A 20,722-nucleotide genomic window follows, 5' to 3' on the forward strand; every position below is an offset into this window, starting at 1 on the left:
ATATGACAGGAATTTTAAGAATGAATTTTATTAACCTGTATAACTATGTAATTGCTTGTACTGAGGTTAGTAGTAAAACTCATTGACTGCAATGGGAAGTGTGTTTTAACAATAGGATTTTTTACACATTCTCTTGTAATGCCCTAACTTTAGTGGCAGTAGAAAAGATTTTTTTTCATACTAATCAGATGAAATATTTCCATCATGCAACCTATGTATTTGATTCTAAAATAATGCCATTATGTATGGTGAGGGCAGAAGGGGAGGGCACTCTTGCCATGTGTTAGTCCTATAGGTAAGTGAAGCATTGACATCTTCCTCCTTGCTTTGTCATAGCTCTTCGTGTTGAGATGAGAAGATTTTGCTTTATGATGAAAGGGCTTAATTCAGTTAATGATTATCAGAAGAACTAAAATTTTAAATTTTCTTGTGCAACATCTTGTCTGGTTCTACATTAGTGGGGTCAAATGTACAATGCTAGACTAAAATTGGATGAATTGAGAACGTAATCATGCCTTTTTCTTTAAACTTTTCTTCTTCAAATAGCTGTGTAGTCTAAACTGCCTTTTCATATGACAAAAACTGATTCCTGATTAACAATTTAAGTTTCTTGGGGTAAGAAGAGCATGTGTTTAAGCCTGCATATAGCTCATCTTTTTCTTTACTTTGCATAGGTGCTGAGTGGGGGGGGGGGGGGGTTGACTTTCTCTTCCCCACTTTTACTGGTACAGTTGCTTTTCTCTGCTCTGTACTCTCAAGAACATCTTGTTTTTTTAAAAGACTGTGTTATATAAAGACAAGACAATTCAGGCTCCTAATCCTTTCTGTGGACAGAAGTAATTTGAAAAATCCCTGAAGAATGCTGAAGTACTGCAGCATCTTCAGTGTCCCTCTAGATGGAAGGCATGTATGACTCGGTCAAATGCTCTTCATGATGCTTGACTTAGAAAAATATTTTGGAAAAGATATGGAGAAGGTTTTATCATATTGTGAGACGATATTAGATTAAAACAATAATATCAGTAATGTTGCGTGATTAAGCATTGTGAAAAATAGTTTTTCTTAGAATGAAACAGAAAGCTAAACACACAGTGAAATTATCTCAGGATGAAGATTATCTTTTTCTCATTTCCAGATAAAACTCAGTAAATTTAAGTCTTTTGATTGGGGAAGATAGTTTTTTGGTTTTGGTTGTTTTTTTTGTTTTTTTTTTTTCTTTTTTTTTTTTAACAAACAAAGCAAGTCAAGCATTAATGAAATAAAAAGAATGAATTATTGAATACACACAAGTGGAAGGAAGGGCAGTAATTTGCTTCACGTAATTGTCTAACATCATAAAACCACAGGAACAAAATTGAGCAGACTGAAAATCTCGGCAGAATGCTGAGATTGAATCTATGCCCTCTGGCTGACTTTCTCATTGCTCTAATTACGTATTAGGCATAAGGATTTTTCTTAAAGTAGAGGAAGAAGAGTTTACTCCTACTAAGGGGTAACTAAATTGGTGAAAAAAATCTACCATAGAAACCTAGCTGGTCACAACAAGCTTATATATAATGAGATTAGTTTTTCAAGAAAACACATCATTCTTTTCCAAGAGCAAAATCCGGTGACCAGATCTAGTGTTTTTGTAGACTGTACAAAAATGCTATGTCTTAGTTATTTGGGATCCTGTAGTTCTTAGCTCAGCAGTAGTCTGTAATAAATGACACTTAAAAAAGGAACTAAGCTTTATGCATGAAGAAAGAAGTCAAGTGAAAATACTCATATTCTTCTTTCCTATAACTATAAACTAAAGCACAGCTAACTTTGTTCCTTTGCCTTTTGCAGCTGAAACGTTGTCGGGAGACAGAAAGTCAGCTGAAGCCTTTGGTAGAAAAAAATAAGAGGATGAGCAAAAAAAATGATGATATGCTGCAATGTATCCAGAGAATGGAAGAGAAAATAAAAAATCTATCAAGGGAAAATGTAGAACTGGTAAGTAATCATCTAGGACATCATGTTATGAGAACACATTGCACACAGTTACTTTGAAGTAAAAGTGCTGTAGAGCCTTTTACTTTAACACAGACTTTTCAGAGACCCAACAGTAGGATGGTATAGCTGTCAAATTCAGTCAATGCAGCTGAATATTCATATTCTGAGTTCAGTGTGGCATGGGTTTTGTGTTGTATCAGTTCACGCTGATTGAAGGAAAGGATCATAGATGAATAAAATTTGTTTGGATGCCTTTAAAGCCTGTGACTAAAAATCAGCTTTAATAAATGCTGGTTTTATTATTAGAATTCAGAACTGAATTTGAGTGCTTGTGCCAAAGTCTCTACTATGCTAGATCATTGAGTTCATTTGTTTGTTAATTTTGTCCCATACTATGGTCTTTGATTCCATTTTAAGATATCTTATGCAAGAGATTCTCCTCTCCATCCTGCCCAGGATACAAATGGATCCCCAGCCACAAACGGCTGCATGGTACAGAGTTACTGGCTTGGTCAAAACCATGACATTGATTAACACTGAGACATACAGAATGTGTAATATGTTTTGTTGTTGTTGAAAGAGGCTTTATCTTTTAGTGGAGTACACACTTTATGTTTACTTTCTGTAGAAAGAGAAGTTATCTGCACAACCGGTGCTGAAGAGGCACACATCTTTGAATGATCTCAGCAGCACACGAGAGGAACAAGAAATTGAATTCCTTAGACTGCAAGTCAAAGAACAGCAGCATGTTATTGATGATCTCACAGTGGTAATGCTCATGACTGGTATACACACGTGCATGCACACACATCTATAGGCAAGCTAAAGATCTGAGAGTAATATTTTAATGTCAGTTGTAGCAATGATACAGAAATAATTCTTTGGTTTTGAAGGGGTTTTGTTATTTCTCAGGTAGTGAATGAAGTTCTTTGGAATGTCTATGAATCTCTGTGTTATAAAGTATTTACCTGTTACAAGCTGCTTGTGAAAAGAAGTGCATCAGTCCATCCACCTTACAGAACTGGCTGTCAACAACTGAGGAACTTGAGGAAAGGACATGTCCCAAAACTCAGCAGTAAAAGTGTGTTAGATGTAGACCCTGGTGCAAACCCAACTACTCCCCTGATCTAGAAGTTCTCCTAAAAGAAAGGAACATGCAGGATGGCATTAATTTCACCTAATTAAGCATCTCTAGCTGAGCTGAGTGCACAAGCTGTCTATAACAAATGGAGAGAAATATGCACGGCTCATTTAGCCAAAGGTAGCAGCATAGTTTAAGATTAGAATTGCACAGCTGCTACCCTCTGAAGGCTACTTAAGATGGTGCTCATAAATGTTTACATTTTTTGATCAGGACACTTTAGAGTTGTGTTAGAGGTGCTATTTAGTGCAACTTATGATACTTCTGGTACTGGCATCTATAACCCAGGCAGACTCAGAGCATCTCAACTGGTGCTACTGACTGCTACAAAAATGATAAAATGAATTTAAAATCATTCTGTCTAAACACAAAATTAAAGGATTGGGAACAACTTTGAAAATTAAAATAGAAAATCGAAAAGGATAAGACAGCAAGATCTGCATTGCTCTTTCTGGAGCATTGTTTCTATTCTTGGCAGTTCCTCTGAGATTTTTGACCCAGGATTTGTCTCTGTAATCAGTGCCAAAGATTGCTGTCTGCGTTCATTCTTCAGTGTCATAGTAGGATGTTACTCAGACTATGATGTAGGGTCTGATTCATAGAGTACTGTGTCTTACCTTCCAAATACAAATGTATAGACAGAACCTGACGTGATACTAAATTCCCAGTATATGGTAGATATAAGGTCACATATTTCAGTGTAAAATGGATATGAAAGGACTCTCTTTTTGCTGTCTCAGCCAGTAATCTGAGGAAATATATTGTATCCTGACTTTGGTCAAATATAACTTGTGTTTAGTGTAAAAGTAAAATAAATAAATATTTAAAAATACGGTTTCATTTTTGCTTTGTTTCCTATTTACAGATACTATTTCACTTGCAGAACTAAGTTAAATTAATTAGAGTACTTTGGTTGGCAGTACAAAATAATTGATGCTTTGGTTTTGATATGAATGTAGTGGAACTGTGCACTTCCATTATGCTTTTTAGCTATTTTTTTTCTGGCTCTAGCTGCACCTCTACAGAATACAAATTTATCATAATTATCAAGAATGACCCGCATGTCACATACCTGATTAACACAAAAAATCATCTGCTTAACTCCAGCTGAGACCAAACTGATACACAGAAATAAAAGCAATGGTCTTGGGTAATAGGATTGTCTGAACTGATTGACAATGTTATTTGTAGGATATCTTTGGTGCTGATGAAGCCATATCAACTTGAGTTCTTCCACAACAGTGGTGTTCTGGTCAGTTCTTAGAAGGAAAGCTGTCAGATGATTGCAAAAGATGCTAGTGTTTCAGTAAATGGTGTCTTTTAATTGGAGTCATAAGTGTTCTTGTAGTTTGATGTATTATTGAGAGAAAATTATGTGGTTTTCATACAAACAAGATTATAAGCATGAATAAATTGGGATTTTGAAGTGTTTGTTCATTCTGCACTGAAATTCAACTGTTTGGACACCTGCTTGGGAGGCAGGATACCCAGGTTACATCAGGGAATGTGCTTTAACCAGCTACCTGAGGAGGGAGCATTTTTCTCCAACACTATGAAATTCCACTGTGTATTTTCAGCTTTAGCTTAATTCTATTCTATTATTCTACAGTTTTAAATACCTGCTCCATTCTACCTTGTCAGTCATTATTTTCTTTATTTTGAAAACCACATGTATTAAAGGTGCTATATAAGTTGTTGTGCTTTTCTTAATTATTTCATATTTCCAAAACTTCATTCCTGCAAGAATGTTGCTGATAAAATATTTTATTGTGATTTCCACTGGCAGCTTCCTATTTGTCCAGTTTCTGAACTGAATGTAAAGCAAATAGCACTGAATAGAATAATACCATGCAATGAGTAATAACTGCCAGAGAAGCATTTGGAATTGCTACCATTCTTTTAAAAATAAAGGTGCTGCAAAGAGAGATGTAGAGCTAAGAAATGAATCAGGAAAAAGGCTAGGGGACAGATCACTCACCTCCTGGGCTGCTGGGTTCTTTTTTTGCTTGCTTCTTTGCATTTTTTACCTTCTTCCTCCTCTGGAATTCATGGCAGTATTCTTGAACTTAAATTTTCATAATCCCTGCACTTTCCCAGTTACAAATTCCTCCTGTTCTACTATAGTTAAATGTGATCTTGTTCCAAAGTCTCAATATTAAAAAAAGACAGCAAGCTGACACAGTGCCTTTGGATTTGAGACTTTTGCCCTAGAGGATAAGTCACATGTAACGCTATACCTGCATATGCATGCTTGTATGTTGGAGTATAACAGATATAATGACCTGTAATTGCTAAGACTGGACTCATTTTTGGCTACAATCCTGCTTCTTCAGGGTAGTTGAATACTGGAGTGAGAATGTGAATTCTGTTTCCATAGTGAGCTTCTTGGTAAAGGAGTCAAAAGAACTGTCAAGAAATCTGTGCCCAGTATTTAACAAAGCATTTTCTTTCCAACTTCCATCAAATGTGTGAAGTACGTGGCTGAAGGTTTGTTTGCGAAAAAGATAAAGCTGCAGTTCAGCATGGTATTATATCAACATGGTGTTATTCAAAATAATAAAGACATTGTCTTTGTGTTAGCTTTACCGTAGGCTTAAAGAAAATTTTAATCATATTTCTTTGTGTTAGACATATATAAATATGTTTTGAAAGAATTCGGTACCATAATGTTCTCTTTCCTTCTAGGAAAGGGAACGGTTGTTACGATCTAAAAAACAGAGGAGGAAAAGTCTGAAGCCTCCAAAGGTGAGTAAATGTTTGGTTTTCCTTGCATTTCTGTTATGAACAACACTTGTTTCAAATACTGCCTGAAATTAATGCTCTGCTTAAGTTAGTGACAAAAATTCATATCATTTTCAGCTTTTCTCTGCTGAGTGCTTAGTAGCTTTTCCTTAGGATGATTGCAGGAGCTTTACACACACGATTCTTTACACAAATGTCCTTGTTTTGGGTTTCATTTTAAATAAACAATATAATTACACTGTGGCCTAAATATTCAAGTAGTTTGAGGCCTAAATCATGTAATGTCTTGAAACAACCTGCATTTAAAAGGACAAATACTCTGTCCTTTTTAAAGAAAGCATACCCTTTAAAATACTTGTACCAAGTTACTGCTTCATCACAACTGAAAACTTTAACTCATACTAGGGCTGTTATTGGAATGATGTTTCTGTATATGATATACAAATAAGAAGATTCCAACTATTTTTGCCCAATTATTTTGTTCTAGAACGTGAAGTGCAAGAGAAAATTTTAGTTTGAAGAAACAAAAAAGTCTTGCTTCAGAGTGCTTTTAGTATTTATTGTAACACCTGCTTAAAGTAGTTAATTTTGCTGAATATTTTGGGTTTTGTGAAGTTGAACGTTAGCAGCCTGGAGCATGTGAAGGGAGGAGAATGGGGTAAGAGGGAAAAAAATGGGAGTGAATTGTGGAGAGATGATTGACATCTGTATGATAGCTTAAGATATATTCTGTCACAAACAGTGCTTGTTGTCAGTGTGTTCTGCACAGCATATTTCTGGTGACCTCCAGGTGGTGCTTTTTTATTGCTTTGCATTCTGCAATACCTGTATTTTGAAGAATTTAGCCTTTGGGATTCTTTCTTTGTTTCAGCAGTAATAATAATTAAGTACTAATAAGAACTAATAATGATGTGTCTTTTACATATGAAGAAAGAAAAATTCACCGATTACAATAAATCTCGCTTACATTAGCGTGATATGTAATGGAAGGCTGACAGATGCCAAATATATTTACAGTAGCCGTGAACCATTCTTTCTTGATGCAGTATACCTGGAAGTTTGTGTGTTAAGTTTAAAAACAGGACATATATGTGTGTATATATATATATATATATATATATATATATATATATATGGAACTAATGCTGTAATTTTTGCAGTTGCCTCTGATTATTAGGCCTTTTCTTTTAAATTAAGATCTTTTTCTAAACTGTAAAGTTTCTAATGAGACAAAACTAGTTAATTTAATTTTTAGGAGCTAGTAACTAGTGATGTTAATTTCAATAGCCTGAAAACTTCCATAACTATTCACTTATGTCTGACAAATATTTTCTGTTAGTAGAACTTCAGCTGGCCTGGACTCTGTACCTTTTCCTTTTATCTATTTGCTGTTGAGCAAAGTGTTATTTTTTTAGTTTCTTATTATTTTTATTATTGCCTAAAGGAAGAGTTGAACATGAAGGCTGGAGAAAATGTACATGATGTCATTAAAAAAATTATGATAGTGCTATTCTTCATGTGGTAAGAATGCTGTGATTGAGGGACTTCTGCAGAGATTACTGTAAGAATTGTGTGCATATGCGCTGCAGAGTTAGTAGGACTTTGCTTCTTATTTATAATATGATAGATACACCAAAAAGAATAAATTGACATATCTCCTGCTACTTATTCCATTGCCTGTCAGGAAAGAAGCGATCAATAATATATTTATTAGTGTCCTATTACCTGCCATTGTATAAACCTGTAGGCTGTTCATGTGAATATGCAGTGTTGACTTTCATTTAAACATTTATTGATGTTAGCTTCTAAAAATCCAGTCCTGGCATACAGGCTGGTTTCCTTCCATGCCACCTCTGTGGTTATGTGGGGATCAAAATCTCAAAGGAAGCTGTGTTTCCTACAGTTTTCCAGCAGGTTTTTTTATTTAAACAATCTATGTAGAATGAGCTACTTATCCAGATGGGCTATTTGGTTTGTATCATCTTCAGCCTTTCTGTTTTAACAACCTGTCTCAGGAATCTGAATAAAAAAGGTAGAATTCATTTAACCCAGCACTGCAAATTATCATGTTTGGCTGCTGGAGTTGGATCTATTTCCAGCTGTGTCCTGCTTCCCTTGACAAAGTGATAAAGGAAATAACTGATGAGAATTAGTTTTCATGAAAGTGTTCAGATAAGCTCAAACTAGAAGGTATGGAAAGGTTCCTATTTTGTTCTAATAAACAGAAACCTGTTGCACAGGGTAAAGACCTACACTCACCTCCTGCTGCATCTTCTAAACGGGTACTTTTACACTCCTGCTTCCTTAACTTTTTAGGTACTCTGACTGGACAGTGTTTTTGTTTGTTTTCTATTGTGAGTGTTTTCCTGAGGGCAAGTCCTGTCAACTGCGATAGAACCCATGACATGCCTTTCCCCGTCTTGGAGGCAGCTTGTGTGAGTGATTTCTCAGTCCAGTCCAGTAGTCTTTATGGTCCAATTGGGTCTAAATAAATTCAGTTCATCTGAGAAGCTTTTGAAAATACCAAGGATTTAATTTTGTTTGTTTGTGCAATTAGGTGGCTATGTTATTTCTGGAGCTCTGTAGGTGCACTAGGTTACTGTTGCTAGTGCAACTATGACTGAGCACTCTTTTAATCACCAAGGGGCATAGGAGTCCATAACGCAGCACTGGCAACCAGCTTGGGATCCCTGGAGAAAGGAGCAGCACAGTGGGATGGGTTTCTGTGGCAGCAGAGTGCATAGAGGAGTAGTATAATGACTCTCTATAGTCAGGTACTGTAGGATAGTAGGTTTGGGGTGTTTTTTGTTTTTCTGCTGGTGTTGTAGTTTTATTGTTGTGTGTTTTGTTGGGCTTTTTATTTTAACACGCTAATGGACTCCTCAGGAAAAAGATGTACCAGAAATGAATCCCCTTTTGCTGTTTAAAGCATGTTGGTTTGTTGGCGGTTTGTTTTTTGCTTTTTTTTTTCCCACCAATTTTAGTAGTGAAATAACTAAGAAACTACAGAAACAGTATTTTGGGGGTTTTGTCTAATTTTTCCATATGGAATGGAGTCAAAATGATTTCATGATTGATGGAGTCACGCATATGAAAAGAAGACATAATTGTCCGGTTTGTTTCGAAGGTTCAGGACTATGGATTCGTTTCTTTACTTAAACTTGAATAGATAAACTGTATTGGTGACAGTAGAAAGCCTGCAAGTTGGTGTTATGGAGTTCATACTTCTTGTTTTGTATTTTTCTTTTTTTATCTGCCTCTGTGTTTTGGTGTGCCTGTATTTTTCTGGCTGCCAAGAAATGACATATAAGCATGAAGGTAAGAAGCTGCTCATTTAGCTCACCAGGAAATTAATCTTGGGTCATTGTCATCATGTAAGATTAAGTACTCGGAAATGAGATATTTAAATGTAAAGTGAAACTACTTTAGCAACAGAGAAATCAGATTATTTATATGTAAATATATCTAATCCAAACCATTAAACATGGGTGTTTACTGAAATTTACATATAATATAGTCTATGTGTCACTATGACTATGAAATTTAAGACATTCAAAATTTCAAAGTTTACCGAACGTGCTTCTGTAGAAGCTATAATATTAATGCATAAATTTACTTCAAAAGTATGTAAAAACATTGATAGAAAGCCACATGCAAAATACTTGCTATTAAAAGCATGGCAGTAGTCAGTGTTAGAATTTAAATCAGAATTCTTCAGCAATTTACATGACTATTTCTCAGGAAGTTATAAATCGGAAACAAGAGATGTACAAATCAATATAAAATAATCTTTGTTTTATTGAGAATGTTTAAATTTTCAATAAAAGTTGGAATTAAAATAGTGTATAGTTAAAAAACCCCAGTAAGCATTGTACGTGGTAAAAGGTTCACAGTGCTTTCTAAGCAAATGAGAGAAGAGTAATGTGTCTTTACAGGGTTTTAGTACTATAACTCAGATCATTTTGTTTTGATTTTATGGTACCACTTAAATCAAGATAGAGTATTTTGGCTGTTGATAAGAGCTGTGCTGAACCAAAAGAAAATATTAAGCATTACGAGGCTTTGGGAGAAAGTGAAAGCTGTACTTTGTAGACATACTGGTAGAACGTGTGCAGTTAGGTAAGTCTAGAAAACTGCAGGGAAAGGTAAATCTTTGACATTATGGATAAAATAAAACTTTTCAGTATCCTGAATGAAACTGATAGCTTACAATTCTACTCAGTCAGTTTGGCTACTGAGATGCAGCCTGATGTTCTGAGTTAATAATAACTGATAATGTCTTTCATCGTTTAGCCTTTTTAATGAATAGGGCTATTTTTTTTTTTCCTCACATACAGGCTGTAGTTTATATCTAAAAAGCCCAAACCAAACCCTGTGACATCAGGATCTGGGATTCAACAGCAAGGCTGTGCCAAAAACAGTGTGGATAGACAGTTTTTCTTTGTATTTTCCTGCTTCTTTTAATTTGTGCTGTGTTATTGGAACACTTGTATGGTCTAATAAGGTGTTTGGCTTTCCATTGATTAATATCAGTTAACTTTGTTATTTTGGAAGGAGAAATACTGGAAAAACTGTTTTTCTAGTTGAATGTTTATGCAATTTTATATTTTTTTTTAACAGTGTTAAAAATTTCTCTGTGGAAATTTACTGATTTTTGAGCATATGTTAGGAGACTGATAGAAAGAGGTCTCAAAATGATGAAAGAATTATTGCAGTTGTGATGTTTTATATGAAACGTATTTTTTACAATTTGTATTGTTCTATTCATATCCATTGGCTACTCATTTTCTCTAGTTTTCTGTAAGCATGCATTTAATTGACTACATTTTGTAAAATTTTTAATATCTTCATTGAAATGCTGGTTTTGCCCAAGCATAGTTGTTTTTTTTTTTTGTTGGTCATAATATTGGAGCAACCTTTTGAAAAAAATCAGGATAATGGTATTGAAAAAATAAATGGAAACCAACAATTTACACTTTGAAATAGGGATTTGCAAAAAAAGTATTACAAATTAATCTGTTTTATTTTTTGAAATAAGTGTGACTGATATTTGTTCCACATTGTTCTTCAGAATATTTTTCTCTTTTGGTTCCACATCTGATGTGTTACATCATACTAGGTTACTTTCTTCTGAAAAGATGTTGCATTCCTCTACTATGACTCTTGTAAGATGGCATTATTTTGATAATTAACTTTCATCCTTTTGCTAGAACATTATTTTATTGGAAATTACCCAGTGCTATGTGCACTTCAATCCTTGGAGGTTCTTAAACAGATGATACTAAATAAGTAGCTCATTTAATCAGAGAACAAGGGTTTAGTGGAACCTTTTCTAATTCCTAAATACTAAAATAATGGCCAGAGAAGACCGTGGCTACTGCTTACTGGGTCATGGGGATTTTCTGGCTGTTTTGCTAGTAACTAAGAGAAACTAACTTTTCAGAGGCATGTTGTGGAGACGTTTTTTGGATTTGATGAAGAATCTCTTGATTCAGAAACATCATCTGTAACTTCATATAACACAGATAAAACCGACAGGACACCAGCAACACCAGAAGAAGATTTGGAAGATGTAAGTAGTAGCTGATTTGTTCTTAAGTTCTGTAACAATAGACATGGAGTATAAATGCAAGCATTTTTATTTTGTTTGGTTTGTTGGTTATTTTTTTTACCTATTCTGCCACAGGAACTATGAGAGATTTGGCAGATAATTGCTTTGTTTTGTTTCAAGTCCAGTAACACATACACAGTCACTGCAATGCAATTCATAAGATAATTTTCTGCCTGACAGATTTGGCAGATAGTGGGCTGAAAAATAAAATGTTTTTTCTCAAACACTTTCTTAATAGTCAAAAAAAATTAATAGGCACATTGCTTTGCCAAAAGTCAGTAGTTACTAGACAATAGTTTGCCTTTGAACCTTATAATTTATTTGACTGTTTTGATACAACCAGGATTTTCTTCCTTTACTTGCAATATTCAAAGAGGCTTTTGAATTCATTAAGGCTTAAATGATCATAGGTAGTAAATACCCATTGACATGTTTGTCTCTGCTCAGTGCAGCTGGCCTACTTTAAAAGATTACAGGGCTGAGGACAAAGCATGAATTAGGTGATGCTCATTTTCATCTTTCTTTCCTGTTCACTAACTTGTGCCTAATATTGCTCAGTCACAAGTAGCTTCCTATTTTCCTAGGTTTAGTTTCTAATAATACTGTAATCTCTTTTCCTTGGAGCTTGAGTTCCTGGAGCAAAAATTAATTAAAGGGAAGGCCATTTCTTGCTCTCAGCATTATAAGAAAGACCTTGAAAGTGTTGATGTCAGTTGCTCAAAATCAAAAGAAAATTAAGACATTAAAAATAATTCATGCTTAAAAAAAAAAGAGAGAAAAAAAGGGGGTGAGGGAATTTAAAAAACAACCTTATGGCTTTTGAAATCATTTAAATATATTCTGTATTACTTTGCTTGTGCTAGCAAAATACTTTACCCTGGCATTGTAGAGAAAAAAGAGTAAGGAGGGAGTGATGGACTGCATAGTAAATAGAACAAACACCTCTGAAGCTCCTGTGGATCTGGAGCTGCTGAAGCCAGTGGTGCCTAAAACTATTCCCTCTGATTTTTCCCCAGTTTCTTCTCATTTCTATACATTGCTGCTTACCCTGTCCAGAAATTGTAAGATAGATGCAGTTACTGATTTGTGCATTTCTGCATCATACTCAAATCAACTTTTCTTCCGTTTCCAATTAAGTTCTTTAAACCTTTACTTCGAGACTCAGTATAAATTGTGTTACTTATTGTGTTTGTGTTTATATAAACAAGCTCCTTATCATATATATTTATACAAAACTACTTTCCCCCCCTTATTCATTAAGACCACACCTAAAGAAGAAGCTGAACTAAGATTCTGCCAGCTAACAAGAGAGTATCAAGCTTTGCAAAGAGCATATGCATTGCTTCAGGAACAAGTTGGTGGAACCCTGGATGCAGAGAGAGAAGCAAGGGTAATTTTCAAACTGAATTTTCTTTTAACTGTGAAATCACTGAAAAATATGACAAACACTTGGAGTAGCAAGAGCGATCTTTGCAGGTCAGTGAAATGCAAAACATGATGTTTTTGAGGATTAACGGATATCACTAAGGTGACAATTTTGATTCATTTGGTGCAATCAGAAAAAAGATATCGTTATACTTTATTCTAGTATGCGCAATATATTAAAGATTTAGTAGTAAGATGGTGTTATTGAGAATGATATCCCAATTGAACCTGCAATTTGGATAGAACATGATGGATTTAAAATGAATTGGGGAATAGGTTGTTATAAGTACTTGGGTACTTTTATGATATGAGTATATTAAATCTGATAGAGGGCATTTTCTTTAAGCATTTTGTCAAATGTATGAAATCATAATTTATTTTTAAAATCCCAGTTTGAGAGTATTCTTCCACTAAAAAGTACATAGCTAACTCTGGTTCCTATTAAGTCGGCATGTGTGATCATTTTCTCTCTCTGACATAAATGCTTTTTTATCCTCACAGCAATCTCTGTACTATAGGTATTTGAGATGTGAGAAAGTATGTATTCTGTTTTCACTTATCCATCTGCTACCATTGTATTTAAGCATTAGTGCAGAGATGAAGTGAGTGGAAATCATGCTAACTTTTTCCATTCTGTTCTTTCCAAATGGGGGAGGAGAGAAATCACTTCATAACAAATTGGTGAGCTCTGACTCAGTCCCCAGATCTGTTCACTGAACAGCAGTGGCATCAAAAAAGAGCTGAGCTAACTAGAGGCAAGATTTCTTCTACTTTACCCCAACTCCTTGCAGATAGTGGCATGTCTAGAAAAGCAGCATATTTACAAGTCGCCCTCTACTTGAATGACAATTGCGATTAATGACCAAAGAATACATAACATCCAAATGGGCAAGTGATAGCCATAGGGCTCAAAACTTCATCATCTTCACCTCATGACCTTCATTCTGCATCAAATAGAGCTTGAACCTGTATATTACTGACTATGAGAGAGTCAGCTGATGTCATTGCTAGGACACTCTCAGTTGTTTTTGAAGGGTCGTGGCAACTGTGGGAGGTTCCTGAGGACTGTAAGGGAGCAAATGTGACTCTTCAAGAAAGGCAAGAAGGAGGATCTGGGGAACTGAAAGCTGGTCATTCTCAGTCTGATCCCTGGGAAAAGGATGGAACAAATTATCTTTGATAATTATCTTCCAAATGTCTGAAAGACAAGAAGTTGACTGGGAGTGACCAGCATGAATTTATGAAAGGGAAATCACACTAAACGTGCTTGGTAGCCTTCTATGATGGGATGGCTAGCTTTGAAAATGAGTTGAGAGCAGTGGATGTCGTTTATCTTGAATTTAGTAAGTCTCGACATTCTCCCCCATGAGATTCTCATAGACTAACTGATAAATACAGACTAGACAAGTGGACAATAAAAGTGACCTGAAAATTGGCTGAAATAGCTCAAAGGGTTGTAGTCAGTGGTAAAAGTTCAGTTGGAGGTGTGTCACCAGTGATATACTGCAGGAGTTGATAGTGGGACCTGTAGTGTTTAAGGTGTTAGCTCCTTAGTGACATTGATAATTGAACAGAGTGCACCTGCACTAAGTTTGCAGATGCTACACAGCTGAAACAAGTTTTTAATACATGAGATTGTTGTGCTGCCATTCAGAGGGGATCATTCAATTGCCTGCAGAACTGTATGAAGAGGAATTCCATTAAATTCACCAAAGGGAAGAAAAAGCCCTGCAAATGGGGAAGAATAACTCCGTGCACCAGTACAGACTTGGGGCTGTCTTGCTGGCAAGCAGTTTTGCACAAAAGGACGTGGGGGAGTCCATGTGGAACATGAGCTGTCAATGTATCCTTGCAGCAAAGAAGGCCAACAGCCTCCTGGTCTGCCTTAGAAAGAAACCTCATTGCAGGGAGTTATGACTAGATAACCTTTGACAATCCTTCAACCTGAACTATTTTGTGAAAAGCATTAAAAGCTGTCTGGACAGTCCATAAATGGGTAGAAAGTATCTTTGATCCTATGTGTAAATAAATCTACCTGCTTACCTGGATGTGCATGCATATAAACACACTTTTTGGTGGTTTTCCTCCCCCAGACTCGTGAACAACTGCAAGCTGATCTTCTCAGGTGTCAGGCAAAAATTGAGGATTTGGAGAAAGCTCTAATGGAGAAAGGGCAGGTAAAAGCACCTCTTAATGTCCTCTACCACATCATTTTTTCCCTTGCATGCAGTGGTGCCCTTGCCATCTTCATTGCTTGCTGGTCTGCTGGTGTGACTGATGCAGCTTAATTCCTACTCCAGCAATCAATTATTTAAATAAAGGAAAGTAATATATAGGTTATGAAAATGCTATTAAAGGTTCATTTCCTGGCACGTAATACACTAAAGCATAACATCAAAATAGCTCTGTATGTGTGTATTGTTAATTCTTTTCCCATTGTCATTTGGTGAAGGCCTTTCTCCTGTTTTCTGTTTTGTTTATATTCACTAGAACTTCCAATAAAATAAATATTCTGTATTTGTACTGGAGAATATTTTTGGTGTGAAGCATAGAAAAACTCAAAAAAACTTAAATTACATCCACACTTGTCTCAAGAGAGAAGTGAACCACTGAGTGTGTCTGATTACTGGAAGCCACTTGTGGTGTTACTCTCCGGGGCATATAATGTTGGAGGGCTCAACTTCTTTCAAATTCCCATCCTATCCCACAGAGCAAAATTAGTCCTTATGCTTCAGTATATATTGTAAATATTCAATGAAGATGTGGCTACTGATGCATATTTAATAATGTCTAGGATCTTCAGGAAGGCTGACTAAGAGTTATGAGAATGTATTTAAAAGACGTTCAATTGCATAAATGCTAGAATGCACTGCAAAACCTGGGGACATGATATTTTGTTTTATAGTTTGAAATAACAATTTTAACATTTCAAGTAGTTTATGGAAATAAAATAGTGTATAGCTATCTCTAGATATACTTCTCAAAGACTAATGATTCTGTAGCATTAAATGAGAACAACCTATGAATATTGCCAAGTTACTGGTATTACCATTTTAATGGTTTATTCTTTGTAAGAAAATAATTCTATGAGATTCTCTACAAATGCAAAGGTTATATGCAAATTAAGGATAAAAAGTGTTTATGCTAGCTTCCACACAAACTGCAATTTTCTTAGTACATTCCATATAAGTATTACTAAAAATAGAGAATATGTTCTCAATTTGAAAAATGATGGCTCACTGAGCTTTTGGAAGAATAATAAATGAAACTGAAGACCTCTTGAGTATCGATTGCTGACATATTATTGTGTTAATAATAAAGTTGTAATTGAAGACATTAGAAGTTACATATTACAGTGTACAATATAAGAACTGTGTATGTAAATAAGTGAACATGGATACCCATGTCAGAAATTACTTCTGTGATTTTGCTTTTGGAATGGTATGTCAAAAGGAGATGCCTGGAAATTAGAATTTGATTAGTTGTTATGAATCTCATGAAGTAATGACATTTTCAACCTTGTATCTCTTAGTAATCCTGAGCAAGGCCAAGAGGGATGTGAACAGGGAGCAATATGATATTGTCTCTAGTGAGCTAGTTTCTGTGCTTAGCATCAGCTTTCCACAGAAGTGGTCAAAGTGTCTTCCTGGGAACTCTAGCATCTCCTTGGTTTTCCTGACCTGTTAGTATCTACATTCCACAGAATAAATGATTGTGATGACAAATTGACTGTGCACTATGTGATTTTTATTTTTTTATTATCACTTTGTCATGTTTTAATAATACTTGTGAAATGTTAATTCAGGAAACCAGTGCTCTAGAAAAGAAAACAATGAATCAAAAGATTCTAGGGTATTATTCCAGATATTTTTAGTCTTACTTTACAGCTTTATCTTTAGGAAACAGAAGCAGTAGAAACCTTCATAGTTTTCCTGAAGTAAAATTCAGAGCAAGAGACAAGAATCTCATTGTTAAAAAATTCTTTGAAGTTTAGCTTATAACAATTTATGTGTCATTTCAAAGTAAGTACCAATGGCTCTTGTTAATATCCCATCAGCTTGATCTGTCAAAATTCCCCTGGATATAAATAAGACTAATAAGCCATTTCTGCAGGCTACCTTGAGATGCATGGATAAACTTTATATTAGGGGAATAAATTCTTATAAAATATTAATAGTAATATAAATGGTATATATAAGTAATAAATCTCAAAATATTGAAGTATGTAATGTAACAGATGGATTTTTTAATTAATGCTCAGCTCTCTCAGTGACCTGGTGCGTATATAAATACAATTCCACCAGAGTTAAGATTTTCTCAGAAAGTCAAGTTGAACCTCAAGAAAGACACAAAAGTTACTAATCAACAAGGCAAAGTAATCTATTTTTTCTGCTTATGCAAACTGGAGTAGTTGAATGTAACTGTTGAGCATGCATTTTCCATGTGCATGCATTGGGATATTAACCCTAACTCTGCATGCAACTCTTTGTTGATTCCTTGACCTTGGTAAAATACTAGCTCAGTGTTAAACTAGACATTGGATTTTATTTTCAACATTTCTCTCATTTGTTTCAAGAATTCTTGACAAATGTCATGCCCTTTAAGTACTCATTTTAGTATATTGTTCTCAGTATGATACAACATCATAACCCTAAAAAGCTTGTTTACTGCATGAAAGTTAAAATGCACTTGTGCATTGTTATGTATGTGTGGAAAAAGGAGAAAGAACAATAGAATATGAAATTGTAGTGGACATTAGGTATAAAAACTAATTTAAATATTTCCAAAAAAAATGATAATTGAAGTAAAGGTTATATCATAATGTAAAGATATTTAGATTTTAAATTTTCTTTTTCTTTAGAAAATAATTTGATCTACAGTTAGTATGGCAAATTGAGTATTGGATATTGTTGTAGTAAACTTACTAGAACAGTATGAACTAGGTTATGTAAATACTTTACAGGGAGAATTTGGCTGTTACAATCCATTAAATATGAACATCAAGCTGTGGTTGGCATTGAGGTTTTGTAGTTTGGGTCTTTAAAGGGATATTTGATGAGAACTTTTGATGCAATGGAAAAACCTAACATGAAATTTGGAACAAGTATTCAGATGGAAATTGAATTTTCAAATGGAGTATAGAATATATTATATCACTTCCATTCGTCCATACCCTTGAATTCCTTATCACAAACACTGTATGTTAGCCTGGTTCTCACACTTTTAACAGAAGACAAATAGCAGCATGCTGCTGAAGCCTGTTCTCAGTCATTTAGGGTGGTTAAGTGGTTTTCTTTCTCCATTGGGATTTGTATTACACCACTCAAATTGGGATGATTTTGCAAGGAAGTTAACAACTCTTTTCAGTGGAAAGAAATAGCTTTGAGTTAAGCTAAGTAAATAAAATCTTTTAAAGGACATAAAATATCATATAACTGTGGTCATCCACAAATGCTATATGTAAAAATTTTAAAGTATATTCTTAGCTGGAACATATTAAAAACCAAGACAGTCAACTTCAGGAAGAGAAAGGAACTTTTGTGTTCTCTGCAGTTTCAAATGCCGTTTATTCTTGAAACATTTATGATAGCTTTATTTTTTGGTATGCGACCATTTTTATACTTGAATGTACAATGATGTCTGAAATCTTCTAATTATTGTAATCATTCACTTGTCTTATTTTACAAAATATATATATATTGTAATCTTTTTAATCCTCTTTGTAGGATTCAAAATGGGTAGAAGAAAAGCAGCTGTTAATCAGAACAAATCAGGAGTTGCTAGAGAAGGTATGTGTGCAGAGTATGGGAATATTTTCATTATTGCTGCCCTTTGTCATAAATAGAATGGTGAAAGGAAATTAATGTATTAAGTACTGTTATATCAACCTGAAAGTTAGTCCCATTATTTCTTTCCAGAAGCAGACATTCCGATGAAAGTCTGTGATTAAAATACTGATATGCTTTTGCAGTCTTTGTAAATGGAAGCTGCTCCTTATTGTGGATTACCTGTTGCATAGCCAACAGGAGAACCCAAGCTCTTTGGTCTTTCTAGTGTCCAACAAAATACAGTGTGGAAACTTCTGTGTTGCCAAAGATTTACACAAAGATTGTTATTGTCCTGATTACTAATAAAACTGCCTGCTTCCTTCAGCTTTCTATTTTTTTTACAGTTTTTACACACATTAAATAATACTGATAAATGTAAGGCTATGGTATCATTTCCAATCTGAAATACTCAGAGCTGAGCATTGTTCTTGACTGATATTGGTGGGAAAATTAGCTAGTATTCATGGAGTCAAAGAACTATTTTTGCTAATTGGTAGCTCAATATTGATGTAATAGGAATAAGATAAATAAAAATTCATGAGTAAAAGTAGCTACAGCTGGAGTTAATTTATTTGGACACTTACATGGTATTATAAACATCATAGTACATTATGCCAGATGTTACACTTCTATTGAGTTTCATACAAATAAAAAGGTCACCCAGTTAAGTTAGACAGTAGACTAAAGCTGTTAGTTGGCATAATGATAGTGAAATTTTAATTTCTATTTTCTTATTCTTAGTACCCCAAGTCACAGATCTGGAAAACCAAAAATCAGACATGAAAATCCCTCCATTATTGTCTTTCTTATACCCTAAAGAGTACGTGTCTAGTTATGCAAAGACAATGAGAAAGTCTACCCAAATGTTAAAGCAATCCAGTTTCATTCATTTTATTTTAAAAGAAAGCTTGTATTGCTTAATCCATTTAGGTATAATATTCATATCACTTTTCGTACTACTTTCAGACTACTATTCTAAGAGAACGTTGACTATTTTCTGCTGACAGTTCTCACAAATACTTTCTGCTGTGTTGTTCCTTGTCTATCTCCAAGACATGACCCAACATGTAAAGAGAAACTGAAATAATTAACAGTTTTGTCTAAACCTCTGGCCTGTAACTATGTACAATATCTTTCCTATTGCTTATGGGATGTTGTGATGTTATCTGTCTCATAGATTTACAGAATGGAACAAGAAGAGCATCAGCTGAAGAATGAGATGCAAGATGCAAAAGACCAGAATGAGCTGTTAGAGTTCAGAGTGCTAGAGCTTGAAGTAAGAGATTCTCTCTGTTGCAAACTCTCAAATGGAGCAGAAATTATGTTTGAACCCAAGCTGAAATTCCTGTAAAGATTACTGATGTCTGGTGCATGTTTAAGGGAAGTCACTTCGGTATCTATTTTTTAAATGTTGTACCTTGGGATAACAAAATTGATGCCACTGCCTTAATGTGTTTTGGAGAGAGTGCTCACTAATGTTTATAAAGATGTAATATAGCTAATATATATTGCATATAGCTTGTTTTTAATCTAATAAAATATTTTGTTTTGCAATATTTTGCCTTTTTTATTTGTTTCATTTCCATAACTGCTCCTTTCCTGCATGTAAAATCACTTGGTATGTATACTACAGCCTTGGTTGGCATCATTTAAATTAACACACCTTCTTACGTCTTGCATGCAGTGATCTGACTAAAGATCTGACACATCCATCACATCAATGTGTAACTGCTTTTAATTACATTGATTTAAGATTGACAACATTAATATGACGCAAAATTATCTTAAAAGAACACATTTTGATAGCAGCTTTTAAAGAATTTGTCTTACCTGAAATCCATTTTCTCATGGTATAAAATGGTCATGGAGTGGAAATAATTGGCCTTAATCAATGAAAAATGGAAAAAAACCCTCTGAAAACATCAGTGGTGAAGCACAAGTACAACTTCTGTACCTGAAAGTAGTATATTGTCATAGCAAACAAATTTTATACTATGC

At 34.7% G+C, this 20,722-nt stretch overlaps 2 protein-coding genes across 11 annotated transcripts in view; both read left to right on the forward strand.

The window, feature by feature from the left end:
- Positions 1–20,722, forward strand: part of JAKMIP1 (janus kinase and microtubule interacting protein 1) — a 139,965-nt gene that overhangs the window by 81,877 nt on the left and 37,366 nt on the right. For 9 of the 10 annotated variants that reach the window (XM_061468850.1, XM_061468851.1, XM_061468843.1 and 6 more), the window contains 8 exons: positions 1,831–1,977; positions 2,606–2,746; positions 5,804–5,863; positions 11,304–11,432; positions 12,733–12,861; positions 14,990–15,073; positions 18,623–18,685; positions 19,902–20,000. In XM_061468850.1, the coding sequence (XP_061324834.1) occupies positions 1,831–1,977; positions 2,606–2,746; positions 5,804–5,863; positions 11,304–11,432; positions 12,733–12,861; positions 14,990–15,073; positions 18,623–18,685; positions 19,902–20,000 (852 nt within the window). The remainder of the gene's footprint in view (positions 1–1,830; positions 1,978–2,605; positions 2,747–5,803; positions 5,864–11,303; positions 11,433–12,732; positions 12,862–14,989; positions 15,074–18,622; positions 18,686–19,901; positions 20,001–20,722) is intronic. The other variant, XM_061468897.1, reaches the window with a different exon arrangement.
- On the forward strand, positions 8,806–9,386 carry LOC133277257 (uncharacterized). The gene has a single exon (XM_061468919.1). It carries the CDS (start codon positions 9,073–9,075, stop codon positions 9,196–9,198), a length of 126 nt encoding a protein of 41 aa, XP_061324903.1. The 5' UTR covers positions 8,806–9,072; the 3' UTR covers positions 9,199–9,386.

The sequence above is a fragment of the Pezoporus flaviventris genome, unplaced genomic scaffold (assembly GCF_033815535.1).
Source record: "Pezoporus flaviventris isolate CSIRO_AGI_PZ_B2104156 unplaced genomic scaffold, CSIRO_AGI_Pfla_v1 ptg000002l, whole genome shotgun sequence".
NCBI classification, from domain to species: domain Eukaryota; kingdom Metazoa; phylum Chordata; class Aves; order Psittaciformes; family Psittacidae; genus Pezoporus; species Pezoporus flaviventris.

Coding starts and splice junctions, on each gene's coding strand:
- LOC133277257 (XM_061468919.1), top strand. CDS start 9,073: ATGGAGTTCATACTTCTTGTTTTGTATTTTTCTTTTTTTATCTGCCTC.